The sequence below is a fragment of the Balaenoptera physalus genome (assembly GCF_965194825.1).
Source record: "Balaenoptera physalus genome assembly, chromosome: 3".
Taxonomy (NCBI): domain Eukaryota; kingdom Metazoa; phylum Chordata; class Mammalia; order Artiodactyla; family Balaenopteridae; genus Balaenoptera; species Balaenoptera physalus.
In genome coordinates, this window is record NC_138890.1 from 9,067,184 (window position 1) to 9,085,097 (window position 17,914).

The 17,914-nt window shown below is 53.3% G+C and overlaps 1 protein-coding gene across 4 annotated transcripts; it reads right to left on the reverse strand.

Moving 5' to 3' along the window:
• Nucleotides 1–56: 56 nt before the first annotated feature.
• Nucleotides 57–17,851, reverse strand: CC2D1A (coiled-coil and C2 domain containing 1A). Of its 4 annotated transcripts, none has more exons than XM_082456698.1 (29): nucleotides 17,644–17,851; nucleotides 16,139–16,274; nucleotides 14,497–14,612; nucleotides 14,338–14,403; nucleotides 13,943–14,077; nucleotides 13,625–13,859; nucleotides 8,040–8,164; nucleotides 7,655–7,727; nucleotides 7,405–7,476; nucleotides 7,182–7,312; nucleotides 7,030–7,102; nucleotides 6,199–6,332; nucleotides 5,710–5,821; nucleotides 5,456–5,628; nucleotides 4,642–4,764; nucleotides 4,503–4,561; nucleotides 4,295–4,411; nucleotides 3,088–3,161; nucleotides 2,954–3,012; nucleotides 2,784–2,835; nucleotides 2,595–2,694; nucleotides 2,417–2,507; nucleotides 1,976–2,113; nucleotides 1,820–1,881; nucleotides 1,185–1,248; nucleotides 967–1,093; nucleotides 816–892; nucleotides 675–722; nucleotides 57–593 (listed from the first exon to the last, which is right to left on the reverse strand). In XM_082456698.1, the coding sequence occupies exons 1-29, from the start codon at nucleotides 17,701–17,703 to the stop codon at nucleotides 573–575; spliced, it is 2,853 nt and encodes a 950-aa protein (XP_082312824.1). In that variant the 5' UTR covers nucleotides 17,704–17,851; the 3' UTR covers nucleotides 57–572. The 4 variants fall into 4 exon arrangements, with proteins under 4 accessions (XP_082312824.1, XP_082312822.1, XP_082312823.1 ...); XM_082456696.1 differs by having other exon boundaries at nucleotides 1,820–1,884; XM_082456697.1 differs by having other exon boundaries at nucleotides 5,710–5,824.
• Nucleotides 17,852–17,914: the final 63 nt, after the last annotated feature.

Genomic DNA, 17,914 nt, shown 5'->3' on the forward strand with positions numbered 1-17,914 from the left:
CTGTGAAGGAGACCCAGCCCAGGCACTGAGGGCAAGAGCAAGAAACAAAGGCAGGACAGAGTGAGCCAGGTATGGCCCTGGCTGTTTATTCCGTGTGTCAGCCCTGGGGGCCCAGCTGGGCCAGGGCAACCCTCTGGGGAGCCAGCTGGGCTCTGGCTGGCCTCAGTGGCTTCTTTGGGGTGTGGGTGGGCGTCAGGGTTAAGGCTGGGGAGGGGCTGGAACTAAAGTGCTTGCAGGGGCCCTTGAGGTTTGGTCCTAGCCGCCCTCCCACCTCGGAGGCAGGCAAGGGGCCGCACACCCCTGGGCTGTGCAAACGGACTCTCTGGGGCCCACCCGGCCAGGCCTAGGTGAGGGGCACACACAGGCTGGCGGACACCGCCCCCAACGTCCCCTGCCAGGGAGGCTCCAGTCGGGCCAGGTGGGCCCAGCCGGGGGAACGTGTCCGTCCAGAGCCGATTGTCCACTGATTGTCTGCTTGTCTGGTCTGAGGCTGTGGCCGTGTTAGCTCCTCCCAGCGCCGGGGCCTTGGGCCCACTCCCGGCTCTCCAGGGGCCGCCCGCCCCTTCGGCCCCTCACCTGCGGAGCCGCTGCAGCTGAGGGGAGAGGCCGCCGGGGTCAGGGTTGGGGACATGGCCACAGCTGCCCACCCCGTCCCCAGTACCCAAGGCTCTCACCTCACTCTCGACCAGGTTCCGTCTATACAGTGCCTCCTTGGCAGCCTCCTGGGGGGCCAACAGGTGGTCAGTGGGCAGCCCCTGGCAGCCCTGGCCCCCCGGCCCCCCGATGCCCGCCCGCCTGGCCCGCCTGTGGCTCACCCTGCTGCCATCATTGCCCAGGCGCCGGGCGGCCTCTGTGTAGAACTGCAGTTGCCGCTCCAAGTGGGCCATGTACTCTGAGGGAGGGAGGGGGTCATGATGGGGCCCCCTGCCTCGCCCCTCCCCCACATACTCATCCCTGAGATCCTACCCCGCCGGATGCTGGGGCCCCCCTGCTCCAGCTGTGCCCTCTGCCACTGGCTGCGCTGTATGATGTCCTGGTACTGCTGGGCCACCTCGGGGGGCACCGGCCGCCGTGCCTGCCTGAAGGCCAGGATCTGGGTGGGTGCAGAGGGAGTTGTGAGGGCCCTGCCCGGGCCTGCAGACCCCCAATCCTGCCCCACTGAGCCTTGCAGGATGGGTACCCACCTTCCGCTCCAGACGCTCTTGGTCGAAGGCCAGTACGCTGAGACTATGCAGGGGCCGGGCTGATCTATGGGGTTGGGGAGGGGTGAGGGGCTGCAGGGATCTACCATCCACGACCCCATTAATTCAACAGACACACTGGGCACTGGGGAACAGTGGGAGACAAGCCAGGCCCACCCCTGTGTTGCTGAGTCCACAACCTAATACGGACAATGGTTGTACACCCAGGCAACTGTGGTGCCAGGTGTCAGGGAGGGCTTCCTGGAGGAGGTGAGAGCCAGGTTGGGACTCAAAGGAGTCAGAGTTGGGCAGAGGAGCAAGGAGATAGCGTGGGGATAGGGGTGCTCAGGACACTGTGACACAGAGAAGCCCAGAGGTCAGCGAAAACTAAGTGTATCCATGAACCAACAGGAGGAAGTGGGGACAGAGAAGGCTGGACATATTGACGGAGATCACAAAAGGTCTTAAAGATCAAGCTGAGGAGTTTAAACTAGATGCTCTAGGAAAAGCGAAGCCAGGAAAGGTCTTGAAGCAGGGGAGAGACATGCTCCAATGTGTGCCTGATGGGAAGTTGTCCAGGACAGGCTGAGGTAAGAAGAAGGGGGTTCTCTCCAGCACAGCCGGGCCCAGCCACCTACCTGTTCCCTGGCTCCCTCACAGGAGCAGGCACGGGAGGGGCTTTCCCTTTGGGCCCAGCAACCTGCTTCAGAGGACAGAACCAGTCTTGTGAGCCTTGGCCCCCTTGAACCAAGCCTCCCTCCTTCCCTGGGGCTGCCGATGGGCAGGGGTCTCACTGTGGGCGCGGCTGCTGGCACGGGGTCGATGACCAGCCACCTCTCAGTTGTTGTCTCCAACTGCTGGGCCGTCAGTGGCTCCCGAATCCGGACCATCACCTCCAGCCGCCCCCCTGTGGGCCTGCGACCATCCAGGACCTGGGTGGGAGTGAGGGGAGCCTGTTAGGAAGCAGGCAGCGGCTGGAGGCTCAGGGCTGGGCTCAGGGAGACCAAAGCAACTTCCAAAGTACGAGTCCATGGGAACGGCTGACACACCAGCGGCTCCTAATGGAGCAGGGTGCTGAGGGTATTTAAGGCTGGGTAGCAGGGAGGTCTGGGGCTCCCGGGGAGGGGCTGGGTCAGCAGACGGGACCCTTGGGGGCTCAGGGCAGGCAGCACCTGGGTGATGTTCGTGAGCGGCACGGCCATACCGGAGCGTTCAGACGAATGTCCACCTCTCACCTCAAGGATCTCCCGGACCTCGCACGCTGTCTCCAAGGCGTCCAGCTTCAGCTGGGCTGTGCCCAGGACCCGGTCGGTCTTGAACAGCCCCCTGTGTGTGTGAGAGGGGACACGATGGTTGGCCCAGGGACGCTCCCCCTCCTCTAGAGCCCATGCAGCACCTGCGGCCCCAGCTCACCCCTTGTGGACCACTTCAAACTTGATGCCTTTGGTCTGGATGGCCCTTCGGAAGCCACGGTGGCCGCGGTTGATGCAGAGTTTGAACTGCTCCTTGAACTCTGCCCAGGGAAGGAGGGAGGGAGGAGGGAGGGGTCAGGCTACGGTCTCGTGGGCTTTCTGAGGAGGGCTGCCTCCCGCCAAGGCTCACCAGGGGAGTCTGTGTTCTTGATCACACTGGTCTTGTCTTTCTGAGCTTCTTCCTGTGACCAGACAGGAGGCGAAAAAGCTCAGGGGCAGAGGCCTGCCCTTGAACCCCTGCCAGACTCACTCCCGGGCCTGATGGGGCTTGAGCCCGTCCCTCCTCAGCTCCCCACATACCACATTGGGATAGGGGAAGTCGAACCGAACAAAGACATCCAGGTCACCGGGGGACAGCCCTGTGGGCAAATGAGGGTCAGAGCTGGGCAGAGGGGTGGACCCCACGGCCCCGCCCCTGCCTGACGCCCCCTCACCTGGGGGTGTGGGCAAGTTGATGCCCTTCACGATGAACAGGAGCATGTCGTTGCTGCTGAGGTCAGGGAAGATCCTTCCAGGAGGGCGGGCAAGAGACAGAGGCACCTCAGTGCCACAGCCTGCCCGCCTTCTCTGCCCTCCCCCCAGTCTCTTAGGGGTGTCTCAGCTCCTAGGCTTGAGTTTTAGGACCAGACTGACTAGAATTCTCTAGCCGGGTCCACCACTGGCTACCTTTTGAGTCCTTTCTCCACTTTGCACATATTTATTTGGGACTTACTCTGCACCAGCCAGTGGCCCTAGCTGCTGTGGGACCTTCTCTTTCTTTGACAGTATTTCTTGAGCATCTACTACATGCCAGCCAGTGTCTTCACTGCTGGGGATACAGAAGTAAATGAGGCAGACCCCACGCCTTTGCTCATGGAGCCGGGGCTAGCTGAGTGGACACATGACCCATGAATATATAAATAAGCAAACAAAACAACAACAACTCTGCAGAGAATTAAAACAGGGGAGAGAGTGGAGTGTGCTCAGGAGGGGCTGCTTTAGACAGAGTGACCAGGGAGGGCCTCTCACGGGAGGTAACATCACAGGTGACTCTGAACGTCAAGAAGAGGCCGCTACGTGGTAACCTGCCTAAGAGAGTCTGTGCAGAGGAAACAGCTAGTGCAAAGGTCCTGAGTGGGAACACGGCTGGTGTGTCTGATTGACCAAAAAGAGGTCTATGTGGCAGGAGGTGAGTGAAGTGGGGACGGTGGGAGGAGATGAAGTGATAGAGAGCCAGGCTATGCAGATGTAGGGGAGCCGGGGTAAGGGGTGTGGGTTATCCTAGATGGGGATCTTAGGTTATCCCAGTGGCTGCACCTAATCTCATCGATAAGTGGGAAAAAACAATCCCAACTCCCTGGGAGTCTCCTGTAAGAAGACTTAACAGGAGCAGGACCAAGATCACCATCCCACGGGCTTGCCCAGGCCTTTGGGCCCAGGCACATGTCTGCAGTCACTAGATCATCCCCATTTCCAAATGTGTCACTGTCAACACCCCACTGCCATCCTTCACTCGCACGTCACGTCTGCCTCAGGACCCCTGCACACACTGTGCTCCCACCAGCTCCCCAAACTCTACTCCAGAGGCAAGTCCTCTGCTGGCTTCCGGGGAGCACAAACCCCTCTCCAAAGGGCTGGGGGGGGGTGTCTCAGGGGCCTTACTTGATGACGCTGAAGGTTCTCTGCTCAAAGCGAGCAGTGGGCGTGGGGAGACCCCGGGCAAAGGCCTGCTTCAGGGTCTCCATGCTCCGCTTGCAGTCGTCCGCCAGCTTCTCAAATCTGCCGGCAAGAGGGCACTGCTCAGGTCCCGGGTCCCAGGGGCAGGCTGGGGGTGCAGATGTCTGGTGGGGATGGGGGTGGGGCTTCTTACTTGCTGGTTTCAGCGATGTTGCCCAGGTGGGTGAACTGGTTAGAGTGGTTCAGGCACATCTGGGGGAGCAGAAGAAAGTGAGGGGAGGGTTGGGGGGGCCGTGCCCTTGTAGCGACTTGGGCAGGGAATCCCCCTTCACCTCATGCTGCTGCCTTATGAGCTTGGTGAGTTCACCGTAGCGCCGGACAGACTCCTGAGACAGACCTGGGCCGGGCCGCTGGACCAGGGCGAAGTCGTCCTTGTTGACAGGGGCGGGCGGCACCTGGGGAGGACGAGGCTCATGAGGTAGGGTCTGCGGGTCAGCACGGAGCAGGTCCACCCAGGGCTCTGCCGAAACGTCACCCCTCCTTAAAGAGGCCTTCCCTGACTATGGCTTCATCCCCTGTCCCTGTTCTTTCTTCTTTCCCAAGGAGAAAAGTAATGCTCAAAGAGAAGTGGATGGTCCTGCCCCAAATGGCAGAATCTGCTATCCATTTGCCCCCAGGTCTGATCCCCACCCCCTCTTCCCTAGTAATGGAGTCCTGCCTGGGCACACAGCAAGAGACTACATGTCCCAGTCTCCGCTGCAGCTAGGTGTGGCCACGTGACTCAGTTCTGGCCAATGGGAGGCAAGCAGAAGTGATGGCAACTCCATGTAACTTCTCATAGCCTGGATGCAGACAAGGCATCAAACCACTTTGACCATGTGGACAAGACCTAGGGTGTGGCAGAGCAACAAGATAAAAGAACCTGGGCCCTGAAGGGCTTTGTCTTTTAGAGACCAGGATGCCCTGAATGTTACATGCAAGAAACATAAATGTCTGTCTGGTTTCAGCCACTGTCCTGGGGAGGCCTATTTGTTTCAGCAGCTTAACCTGGACACTGACTAATACACTCCAAGTCACATGGCTGCTAAGTGGCATGAGCCTGAAGGGTGAGTGCTTGGGAAGGTCCAGCAGGCCTAGAGGGTTCACCTTGGCGATGTCCACAGGCAGCCCGTTGCGTGAGGCCTCCAGCATGGGCTCCAGCCCCTTGGCCTGGCGCAGGTGCATCTTGGCGCCCTCCATGTCATTCTTCTGCTTGGCTCGCAGCGCCGCCTGTAGGAGCTGCTTCCTGCGGCCCTCCAGGAAGGCCAGCTGCTGCTGGGCTGTGGGCACAGGGGCGTCTGAGGGTGCTGCCCAACCCATGGCCAGGCAATAGGCAGCCCAGGTGGGGCAGGTGTACCTACCTCTGGTGGATGTGCCTTTGGGGGCTGCTTTGGCTGCTGGGGCAGATCCTGACTGGGGTGCCTTTGAAGGTGGGGCTTTGGGCTGGGCTGTGGGGGCTGCAGGGCTGTTGAGCTGCTGAGGGATAGAGAGGAAGTCAGAGCTTTCCCAGCACCTGTGATGAGTCCGCTCCCCACAGGGTCAGGGCCCGACACTGACAACACTGACCGTCTTAGTTTCTGTTTCCTCAGCACTGAACACAACACGTGATCTTGTTCACACTGAATCTTTGCAACAGCCCTGGGAGGTAGGGACTATTACTGTGCTCAGTTTACAGAGGAGGAGCCCGAGGGTCGAGGGTCGGAGAGCAAAATGACTTGCCCACGGCCACACAGCCAGGAAGCGGCAGGGCCGGATGTGTGGCCGGTTCTTTCTGGCTCGAGGCCAGGGCTGCCTGGGCTTGGCTTTGCTGCCACTCCCTTGCCTCACCCCAAGGCCCCGGCCCCTCACACCTTCTTAGGCTCCTCATCCTCTTCGTCCTCGGGGCCTTCATCCTGGTTGGCCAGCTTCATGGCAGTCTCTAGGACTCCCACCAGGCTCTGCTGGGTGGGCTCGGTGGCCTCCAGGCCCTGGATCGGGGGAAAGCCTGGGCGGCCAGTTGGGACCCGGTCAGGAGGGAGAGGCCCACACCATAATGGCGGAGACTCAGGTTCCTCCCCCGATAAGGAGCCTCAGGCCGTTGAATCTACTTTGCACGTAAGAAAGGAGATGCTGCTGGTTGGGTGGAGATGCCAGACCATCCCAACCTCCCTCCTGCCCTTCCTCTTGCCTGACCCCGGCTGGGCCTTGACCAGACTCCAACAAGCAAGCACTGTGTGAGGTAGTGTGCTGGGCATAAGAGGTAGTCTTGGGCCTGGAGGGACTCCCACGGGACCAAGGTGCAGACACATAATTGCTCTCATGGGGGACACACAGGCAGCTCTGAGATCCCAGAGGACGCCTCCTACCCACTGGGGGGCTGATGGGAGGCTGAGCAGGTACCTGTAAAACTGAGAGCTGATGACTAGGAAGGAGTTGAGTCAAACAAAGAAGAAATGGAGGCAGCAGGCAGTGGTGGGCTGGTGAACAGGCTCTCCAAATAAAACCTCCTGATTTTTAGTGTTTGCCAATTTCTGTGGTATAAACTCTCCCATTGTGACTGATTTTAAGCTACCAACTGTCTAACAAGCTTGCAGAATTTCTGAATGTGCAAGCCATCGGCTCCCTGAGACTGCAGAGTCGGAAGGAATAGCACCTGCAAAGGCTCAGAGGTTGGAGGGGTAGGGGCCGGGGGCGGGGCCTACCTGGGGGCACAGGCAGCTCGGCCACATCCACGGCTCGGCCAGCCTTGTGGGCTCGGATGGCATCTTGGTATTGCTGCAGGGAACACAGGTGTTAGGGCTTCCTGGGCAAGGTTTCCAGGGGCTGCCGACTCGCCCACTTGGTCTCCACGCACCTTAACAATGCGCTCGTGCATGCGAGCCTTCCGCTGGTCCCCCTTGGTCTTCGCCTGAGCCGCGGCCACACAGTACCGCTCCATCCGCTGCTCCAGCGCCTCCAGGAGAGTCCTTGGGGGTGCAGGAACCTCTGGGCCAGACCAGGGGGTAGAGTTAAGAGTCTAGGGGTGGGGAGACTGTCTTGCTCTGGCTAGCCCACCCCACAGGGTCCCAGAAGCCTACCTGGCATGGAGGGCACGACGGCAGGAGTTGGAGGCTGTGGTGGCAGTGATGGTGGGTCTGGGGGCAGCTGGTCTGGGGGCAGAGAGGTCCAGTCCAGTGGGGGGCTTGCTTGTGGCCGCCCTTTCCCCCACCAGGCTGGCCTGGCCTGAGGGTGGGGTCCCTGGGCCTGACCAACAGGGGCGGCAGCATTAGAAAGAACTTCGTGGAGGCCTCCAGCAGTCCTGGAGGGTGGGCAGGGTGGGGTCCTCACCAGGTGGAGGGGGCAGGCGTGACAGGTCCACAGGCTCGCCCCGGCTCAGGGCCTCCAAGACAGCGTCAAAGCTCTGGGAAAAGGAAGATCAGGGGAAGAGGCTGCAGCTGGGGGCCAGGACCCTGAGGGGAGTCTCTATGCCCTGCACGCAACAGAGGACTCCCCGCTCTGTCCCTTCCTTTGCAGCAACTTGCTCAAGCCTCTTCCAGACACTTATGCCCATTTCACAGACAGGGTAAACTGAGCCCTCAAGAGGTGCAGCAAACTACAGCTACGGAGTGACCAGGATTCAAATCTGACTCCAGAGCCCCTGTTCTTTGCCATCACGCAATGTCAGGAGCATCCTGTCCTCTCCCTCCGACCCTGTCCGTCAGTCTGGGCATACCTTGGCCACGCGGAAGTGTCTTACGGCAGTGGCAGTATCTCCCTGCTGCTTGGCGCGGAGGGCGGCCAGCTTGTACTCGCGCTGGCGGCTCTGCAACTGGGCCAGGGGGCCAGGGCTGCAGGGACCTGGGAGGGGGAACAGCACGCAAACCATTTCTACTTAATTCTCACAACAAAGACTGTTCTTAGGCCCACCTTATAGATTTGAGAATTAAGGCTCAGAGAGGGGATACTGCCTCCCCAAGGTCACACAGCTTGAAGATGGCATGGTGGGGACTCAACCGCACGATTGTCAGTCTCTGGAGCCATTGCTGTTTTGCCCCCAAGAGAATTCTGGAAAACTACGTACCCTTACACATTTTTAAGTTGACATCGAAAACTTTTCATTTTAAGTTGAAAAAGTAGCAAGGGTTGGCATTCCCAGTGTCTCCAAATATTGACATTCGATAAAGAAAACCATCACACCACTCTTTTAAATCAAACGTATCCTAACTACTACGGTGATTTGAAACTCACCAATATTCCCTTTTTATTTTTTCAAATTGTGGTAAAATACACACAACATAAAATTTACCATCTTAACCCTTTTTAAGTGTACAGTTCAGTGGCATTAAGTACGTTCACATTGTTGTGCAACATTCACCACCGTCCATCTCCAGAACTCTTTCATCTTCCCCAACTGAAACTCTGTCCCTATAAACACTAACTCCCTATCCCCTCTCCCCTCTCCCCTGGCACCCACCATTCTACTTTCTGTCTCTATGAATTTGACTCCTTTAGGGACCTCCTATAAGTGGAATCATACGGTATTTGTCCTTCTGTGACTGGCTTATTTCACTCAGCATAATGTCCTCAAGGTTCATCCATGTTGTACCAGGTGTCAGAATTTCCTTCCTTTTTTTTTTTTTTAAGGGTGAATACTATTCCATTGCATGAATGGACCACACTTGTTTATCTATTTACAAGCATACCTCTGAGATATTTCGGGTTTGGTTCCGGACCACCACAATAAAGCAAATACCGCAATAAAGTGAGTCACTCAATTTTTTTTGGTGTCCCAGTGCATGTAAAAGTTACTACACTATACCGTAGTCTATTAAGTGTACAATAGAATTATGTCTAAAAAACCAACGTACATACTTTAGTATAAAAATATTTTATTGTTAAAAAATGCTAACTACCAACGGAGCCTTTAGCAAACTGTAGCAGTAACATCAAAGATCACTGATCACAGATCCCCATAACAAATATAATAATAATGAAAAAGTTTGAAATACTGTGAGAATTGCCAACATGTGACAGAGAGACACAAAGTGAGTAAATGCTGTTGGAAAAATGGCGCCAATAGACTAGCTAAAAGCGCGGTTGCCACCAACCTTCATTTTGTAAAAAACCGCAATATCTGTGAATCGCAATAAAGCAAAAACTAGAAAAAACGAGGTGTGCCTGTATCCGTCAATAGACACTGTGTTTCTTCTACCTTTTGGCTATTGTGGATAATACTGCTAAGAACACAAGTGTACAAATACCTCTCCATGTCCTTGCTTTCAATTCTTTTGACTATATACCAACATTTACTTTTTTTTTTTTTTTTTTTGCTAGGTAAAAATTTTTAATTTCTTATATAAAAAATAGCAAAGTTAAAACTGACTGGGGAAAAATATATAGAAAAAGGTAAAAATTATTTTTTGCTATTTTATTAGTTTCCTGTTGCTGCTGTAACAAATTACTGCAAAGTCAGTGGGCTGAAACAATGCAAACCAACATTTACTATTTAAATATATGTCAGGGTTCACATTTAGCAATCAGGAATTTCAGATCTTCTTTTGATTATATACCAACATTTACTATTTAAATATATGCCAGGGTTCACATTTAGCACTCGGGAATTTCAGATCTTCCCTTATTTACATCCACGTCTCCCGCAGAACTGTATCCTAACATGATATATGTGGGTACTTGAAAGGCTTTTTTTGACAACCCCATTGTACATTTAAATGTACATCTATGCACTGTATCAGCAAAGTTGGGAAACAGGATTAAATGGCTTATTAAACAGTATGTTAGTTACAGTTTCAAACAATATGCTCAGTTTTTAGGGGAAGTATCCCTAAATTGAAAGCAATAGGTACAATTGTCAGTATATTAAAAAACATACAATAGATACACCACCCAGTGTCCAGAAATCCTAGAAACACCTGAAAAACAGCATGCATTGTACTTTTTCAGACTGACAACTGGACCCACTGCTTTAGTTTTGGAGGACTTGTCTGAAGAGGTGTCTAAAACACCTTAACGTTTTTTTTAAATTGGGGTATAATTAATTTACTACACTGTGTTAGTTTTAGGTGCACAGCAAACTGATTCAGTTATTTACATATATATATATAGTTATTTATTCTTTTTCAGATTCTTTTCCATTATAGGTTATTACAAGATACTGAGTACAGTTCCCTGTTCTATACAGTAGGTCTTTGTTGTTTACCTATTTTCTATTTTATATATAGTAGTGTGTGTCTGTTAATCCCAAACTCCTAATTTATCTACCCCTCTCCCCAACACCTTGACATCTGATTGGCTTTGTTTACTGCCATCACAAGTCTCTGTGTTAAAGAATTTTTCTTCCAGGATAGAATTACTGTTACAATTATTATCAGCACGAAATTGAGCAAAGCCTAAATATATTGAGCTTTTTTGACAAATAATTTTTATATACTAAGAGTAAAATTTTATTGGCAAGGCAGCTCTTGCTGACACGGCGGTGGCTGGGTCCACCTCCTAACATTTATCTCCTGTTTCCTTGTTCTTTTCCTACTTTCCTTTTTTGTTTTTAATATGTAGAGAAACCTGCTTCACATCAACAAATAGACGGAAAGAGACAGTCTTATTATTGTGATGTCACGTGATTCTCAGAGCCCTTGCCCAGCTACATACCAAAAACTCCATTATGAAAAATTGTTGATGATTTCAGCTGAGAATCTCAGGTGATGATTTCTGATAGTCGTCCTTGAATTTTGCCAACAACAAAAGCTTAGAAACCAGCCTGGCTGCAGAAGGATTTAGAGACCAGGGGTTCATTTTCTGAACCCCAGGCCAGTGTTTCAAGTATCTCTTTGGTTCCCACCAAGGCAGCATTTGCCCCTGGGGCAGATCACCATGTTCCTTTCCTAAAGGGGGAGAAGGGAGGTTGGGGGAAAGAAATTTCTTGGGAAGTGCGTCCTCCAGCAGGTGAGTTTTATAGGAAAGACAGACAAGTTGAGGGCTTGGGAATTATTCACTCAAAACCCTATGTGTGGGAATCAAAAAATCTACAAACAATAAATGCTGGAGAGAGTGTGGAGAAAAGGGAACCCTCCTACACTGCTGGTGGGAATGTAAATTGGTACAGCCACTATGGAGAACAATATGGAGATTCCTTAAAAAACTAAAAATAGAGCTGCCATATGATCCAGCAATCCCACTCCTGGGCATACATCTGGAGAAAACCATAATTTGAAAGGATACGTGCTACAGGGTGAAGTAAGTCAGGAAGAGAAAAACAAATACCGTATGCTAACACATATATACGGAATCTAAAAAAATGGTTCTGAAGAACCTAGGGGCAGGACAAGAATAAAGACACAGATGTAGAGAATGGACTTGAGGACATAGGGAGGGGAAGGGTAAGCTGGGACGAAGTGAGAGAGTGGCATGGACATATATACACTACCAAATGTAAAACAGATAGCTAGTGGGAAGCAGCCGCATAGCACAGGGAGATCAGCTCAGTGCTTTGTGACCACCTAGAGGGGTGGGATAGGGAGGGTGGGAGGGAGACGCAAGAGGGAGGGGATATGGGGATGTATGTATACATATAGCTGATTCACTTTATTATACAGCAGAAACTAACAAAACATTGTAAAGCAATTATACTCCAATAAAGATATTAAAAAAAAAAAGGATACATGCACCCCCAACGTTCATTGCAGCACTATTTACCACAGCCAGGACATGGAAGCAACCTAAATGTCCATCAAGAGAGGAATGGATAAAGAAGATGTGGTACAGGGACTTCCCTGGTAGCGAAGTGCTTAAGAATCCGCCTGCCAATGCAAGAGACATGGGTTTGAGCCCTGGTCTGGGAGGATCCCACATGCCGTGGAGCAACTAAGCCTGTGCACTACAACTACTGAGCCTGCACTCTAGAGCCCACGAGCCACAACTACTGAGCCCACATGCCACAACTACTGAAGCCCATGCACCTAGAGCCCATGCTCCACAACATGAGAAGCTATGGCAATGAGAAGCACATGCACCGCAATGAAGAGTAGCCCCTGCTCGCCACAACTAGAGAAAGCCTGCTTGCAAAAACAAAGACACAACACAGCCAAAAATAAATAAATTAATTAATTAATTACGAAAAAGAAAAAAGATGTGGTACATATATACAATGAAATATTACTCAGCCATAAAAAAGGATGAAATACTGCCATTTGCAGCGACATGGATGGACCTAGAGATTGTCATACTGAGTGAAGTCAGTCAGACAGAGAAAGACAAATATCATATGATATCAGTTATATGCGGAATCTAAAAAAAGAGTACAAATGAACCTATTTATAAAACAGAAATTGAGTCACAGATGTAGAAAATAAACTTACGGTTACCAGGGGGTAAGGCGGGGGAGGGGGGGAGGGATAAATTGGGAGATGGGGATTGACATATACACACTACTATATATAAAATAGATAACCAATAAGAACCTCCTGTAAAGCACAGGGAACTCTACTCAATACTCTGTAATGACCTATATGGGAAAAGACTCTAAAAGAGAGTGGATATATTAACATGCATAACTGACTCACTTTGCTGTAGAGCAGAAACTAACACAACATTGTAAATCAACTATACTCCAATACAAAAATTTTTTTAAAAACCTAAAAGGTCTTGAGATTTTGAACACTGTCAATGTGAATAAAAAGAAAGAGGTCACGATTAAAATTACAGTGACTAATAATGTTGTGTTTCTGTTAAAATCAAACAAAAAAAACCCCCAAAACCCTACGTGTGGGAATGTTACTCTGCCATAGAAAGGAATGGAGTTCTGACACACACACTGCAACATTATGCTAAGTGACGGAAGCCAGACACAGGAGGGCAAAGAGTAGACGGACGATTCCACTTATGTGAAATGTCTACAGCGGCAAATCCATAGGGACAGAAAGTAGAATGGAGGTTACTAGGGGCTGGGATAGAGAGAGAATGGGGAGTTAGCATTTAATGGAGACAGAGTTTCCGTTTGGGGTGAGGAAAAAGTTTTGGAAACAGAGGTGATGACTGAGCAATATTGTGAATAAGCCAAATGCCTCTCAATTGCACGTTGAAACATGGTTAAATAGCAAATGTGTTGTTAAATATATTTTACTGCCACCACACACACAAAACCTCTCTGTGAGCTCATGTCCCCCCTGGAAGGTAGGCTCCAGGGAGGGAAGGGTGTTAAAAATATCTAACAATCAGTGCCGGGCCTGCAACCCCGCAGAGGGCCCTACCACTGAATAAACACCCGGCCCATCCCACGTCAGCCCAGCCCTGTCCTTGGCCTACCTGAGGGCAGCTGGGGCTTAGCGGAGACCAGCGTTGAGGCTGGGGCAGTTGAAGGAGGACCCTCCACGATGACCCGGGAATCTGGGGCCGGTGGGTTCGTAGGGACCGGCTGACTGGGTGCTGGGGTGTGGCTGGGCGTAGCCACTGGGCCCTTCCCCACAGCCACAGGCGGCGGGATGTCCCCTTCATCGATGGCTTTCCCCTTCTGGACGGAGGCCAGCAGGTTTTCAAGTGTCTGGGAGAAGATGTGAATGTGGGTTTGGGAGGGGCCTGGAGCCGGGTGGTGAGGCCCCAGCACCCTCCCGTCTGCCCGCTCACCTTAAGCCCCCGGTCGTAGCGCCGCATCTTGGCACCATCTCCGGCTTGCCTGGCGCTTTCGATCGCTGTCTGGTAGAGGGCCAGCCTCTCCTGCAAGGTGGTCTCCAACCCTGGGCTGGGGGTTGTGGCCTTTGGCTGCGGGAGGGGCCGAGCACACAGTCTGGGCGGTGACCCCACCCGGGCCCGCCCTGACATCTTGCTCGGTTGAGTACCTACTGTATACCAGGCGTGTTGCTACCCTAACCCCGAAGGGGCAGAAATCATCCTCCCATTTCCCAGGGCAGAGAACTGGGGCTCAGTGGGGTCCCGCCACCTGCGCGAGGTCCCATGGCTGAGAGGGGAAGAGGAAGGCCTTGAACCCTGGGCTGCAGGGACCAGTGTCTTCGGACGTATACCTGGGCCACAGGAGGGTGGGACTCCAAAGCCTTCTGTTCCTCCCCAAGGACCTCATTCAGTTCCGCCTGCAGGGACACACAGCCGGGGGCCGGTCGTGAGGGCCTGCCAGACGGGGCAGCAACGGAAGGGAGGTGCCCTGCCCCACCCTGGGTGCTCACCAGCAGGTCATCATCAGCCTCCACATCCTCCTCGTCCGTCCCCTCCTCCTCCTCCTTGTCCGGGTCTCTCATGCACAAGCTGGCCATCTTCTCGATGGCCTCCATGGGCAGGGGACCTAGAGGCAGGGGGAGGCCCCAGCTGGACCGGGATCCTTCAAGAGTCCCCAGCCTCCCGTCCTGGTCACCCACGGCCCCGAAAAATAGGGTAGCAGGCGGCGGGGCAGCACGTCCCCCTCCTGGCCCTTCATGGCACCCTACTGCCCTCGGGCCAGCCAGGCATGATCCCCCTCCCCGCCAATCTCCCTGCTCTCATCTCTTCCTTATCCCGCATGAGTTGGAACCCCAGATCTGCAACTTTCTCACTGTGGGACCTTGGGCAAGTCACTTCACCTCTCTGGGCCTTAGTCTTCACATCTGTTGGATGGGGACAACAATAGTCTCTCCCTCATAGGTAGCTTGTGGGGACTAAAGGTAAATGAAGCTCTTAGAACAGCATACTGTCAGCATTTTGTTGTTCATGTTATTCTCGTTATCTGCAGTATCCATGCGCTATAAAGTTGCCGCAAACATGGAATGAGCGAATACTGAACCATTGTCCCTGGAGGAAATACAGCATTAGGTTCCCGTGAGCCTCTGGGCACATTTTTGTCAACCAGCCAATACATAACCTTGTCTTATGTGTGTTTCTATTTAAAGACACCTTATTTAATATATACTGTTGATTCATTAACATTGAACTCGAGGCCAACAGCACTACGCTTGGGGGCTATGTGGATTCACAAAATCACCAACAAAAAGCACAAAAATGAGAAAAATGTGGCATTAAACAGACCAAGGAAAGGACACTTATTTATGCGCTGAGACAAGAAGGCGGAGTGTCGCCTCAGCTGGGAACGTGCACATCGGGTGACTCAAGCTTTTTGCAGCTCTGTGCACGTCTGTGAATGACTGCAAAAGTACTACAAGCACTGATTTGGGGGTTACAAATAAATTTAAGCCAGTAGGTGAAATCACAAATTCAGAATCCATGAACAACGAGTATCAACTGCGTTAGCTAGAAAGTGTAAAGGCTCCATCTGCCCCGAGCTCCAGCCCCACCTGACCATTGCAGAGTCCCCTGGCCCCTGCCATCTCCTCCAGGGCCTCTGCATGTGCTGTGACCCACCCCTCCAGAAGCAGTCCCCCACTCTTCACCTGGCCCTCCCCACTTCAGGTGCCTCCTCCGGGAATCCAGTCCAGCTCACAGGTCTCCCCCATTACTCTGTGCCTTCCCCATCCCAGCCCCGATCACAGAACAGTGGGTTGGAGGACGTGCCACGTCCTATGTGAAATGCCTGATGAACACTAGAAGATTAACTCCTGTGATGTAAGTGTGGTCATTATTCCCATTTTACAAACAGGGAAACGGAGGCCCACACAGGTGCTGGAATTCATCAAGTCACACAGCCAGTAAGTTGCAAAGGTGGGATTCGAATCCTCATTCTGGGTCCAGAGTTGATTGTTTAACTCTTACCCAGACTGTGGATGTCAGAAGGGCAGGCACCTTCTCTGTCTCCATTTCACCATCGCCCCTGCGCCCAGCTCCAAGCCCCGCCCACAGCGGGAGCTCAGAAAATGTTCAGAGGTGTGTTGAGAGTCTCACCTTTGCCTTTAAGCTTCTCCAGGGCTTGGGGCCGGCCCCCCACCAAAGCCAAGAACTCAGCCTCCAGTTCCTGATCGTTAACTCCGTCCTCAGGGATCATCAGGCCATCTGGGGAGAGGTCAACTAGCAGGCCCAGCTGTGGGAACAATGGGGGTTCAGTCAGACCTTGGGATGCACCCCAGCTAGCTAGAGGCAGCCATGATGGACCTGGAGTCCCCTTGGAAGGAAGGGAACCCAGAGCTGGGGAAAGCCATTTCCCTGGGGAGTGCCAGGAGGCCGGAACAGGCCCAGAACACAACACATGTCCCAAGGTGGGCAGGCCCTCAGGCACGGATCAACATGGGGCAAAGGGCAGCTGGAGAGACTCAACTGCCAGCTCTGAGCCCACACCCATGATGTGCTGCTAGCCAACGTCAGTGGGGAAAGAAGGCCCCACACCTTGCCCCACAGCAAAGCCACTCTGCACACCTTGGTTTTTCCTTTCCAGCATCTTTGGCAGAGCGAGCCATGAAGGAAGGCTGGAGGCGTCAAGAGCAAATAGAAGCCCAGACAACGTAGAAGTTGGAATTGGGGGCTTTGCTGTGTAACATACCTGTCTTCCTATCCTATCTTGGTTAATGACCAACCATAATGTGATAATATCAGGTTGAAGTACACAAAATTACCCCCCTTTCTTTGGATCAAAAATGGCCAAATATTGGCAATCATATATGTCTCCATCTAATAGTAATAATGATGATGACGACACTTATTGAGTGCTATGTTCTAGCACTTTCCATAAACTATCTCAATGAATTTTCGCAACTATCCTGTGACATAAGGACTCTTAGGGACTCCATTTTACAGATGAGGAAACTGAGGCTTAGAGTGGTGAAGGCAAGTGTCCAACGTGTAGAAGCCAGGAGGGAACTTCAGGTCACTCAGACTGTTATACCTGGGCACTCAGTTATGACCTGAGCTCCTTCCATCAAAGCTGAGAAAAATCAAACTCTCCCAGTGCCTGGGGCAAAGGCAATGAGGGAGGGAGAAGGGGCCCAACCACAGTTCTGTGGGCTCATGGCAGCAGCTCTGGATTTGTGCTTAGCTCTGGCCAAGCATTTAATCCCTATGACCTCGGGCAGGTGCCTTCACCTCTCTGGGTCTCAGTGTCCTCATGTGTACAATGGGGATAAAAGAGTCTGACCTGGCCAGGCTGATGCGAGGGTTACACGAGTGTTCAGGCCAGGAGACCCATAACTGTCTTTCTTACCCCAGGTCCGAGGCCTTCCCCTCCCGGACTGGAGCTGCTGCGGCAACAGGTGGCCCTGAGCCCTGGGAGGGGCGCCAGGAGCTGGGGAGCCGGGGCCAATAGGCCGCACTTTGGGGGTCGAACCTAACCAGGGGGGCGGGGACCGCGGCTCACCTGGGGTGGAGATCTGGCTCCCCTGGGGGGGTGGGGCCCTCCCTTGAATGTGTGACAAGGGTGGGAAGGGTCCCCTGGGCCGGGCCGTGGGGTACAGACTCACCTGGCGGGCGGTGGCGGCTCCTCGGCCCGGGGGTCCCGGGGGTCCCTTCCTCTTGTGCATCTTCCAGGCTGGATACTCGGACCACCGGACCCCTGGCCTGGCCTCCCCCGGGGCCTATGGCCGCGCACGCGCCCTTCCTGAGTCCCACGCCCCTCGTTGGCGCCCCGCGACCGCCGACCTCGCGCCCTCGGCCGCCCGGGTGGCCGACCCACTTCCGCCTCGGCCCTTGGGCTCCGCGGAACCCGAGCGCAGCCACCGGACTTGCAGGGCC

What these genes read in the sequence shown, in the direction of transcription:
- CC2D1A (XM_082456695.1), bottom strand. Translation starts at nt 17,703, where the DNA reads ATGCACAAGAGGAAGGGACCCCCGGGACCCCCGGGCCGAGGAGCCGCC. An exon ending in AGAACCTTCAGCGTCATCAA is followed by an intron (nt 3,162 to 4,294) that starts GTAAGGCCCCTG and finishes CCCTCCTGGAAG; the next exon opens with GATCTTCCCTGACCTCAGCA. An exon ending in TTTGAAGTGGTCCACAAGGG is followed by an intron (nt 2,508 to 2,594) that starts GTGAGCTGGGGC and finishes TCACACACACAG; the next exon opens with GGGGCTGTTCAAGACCGACC.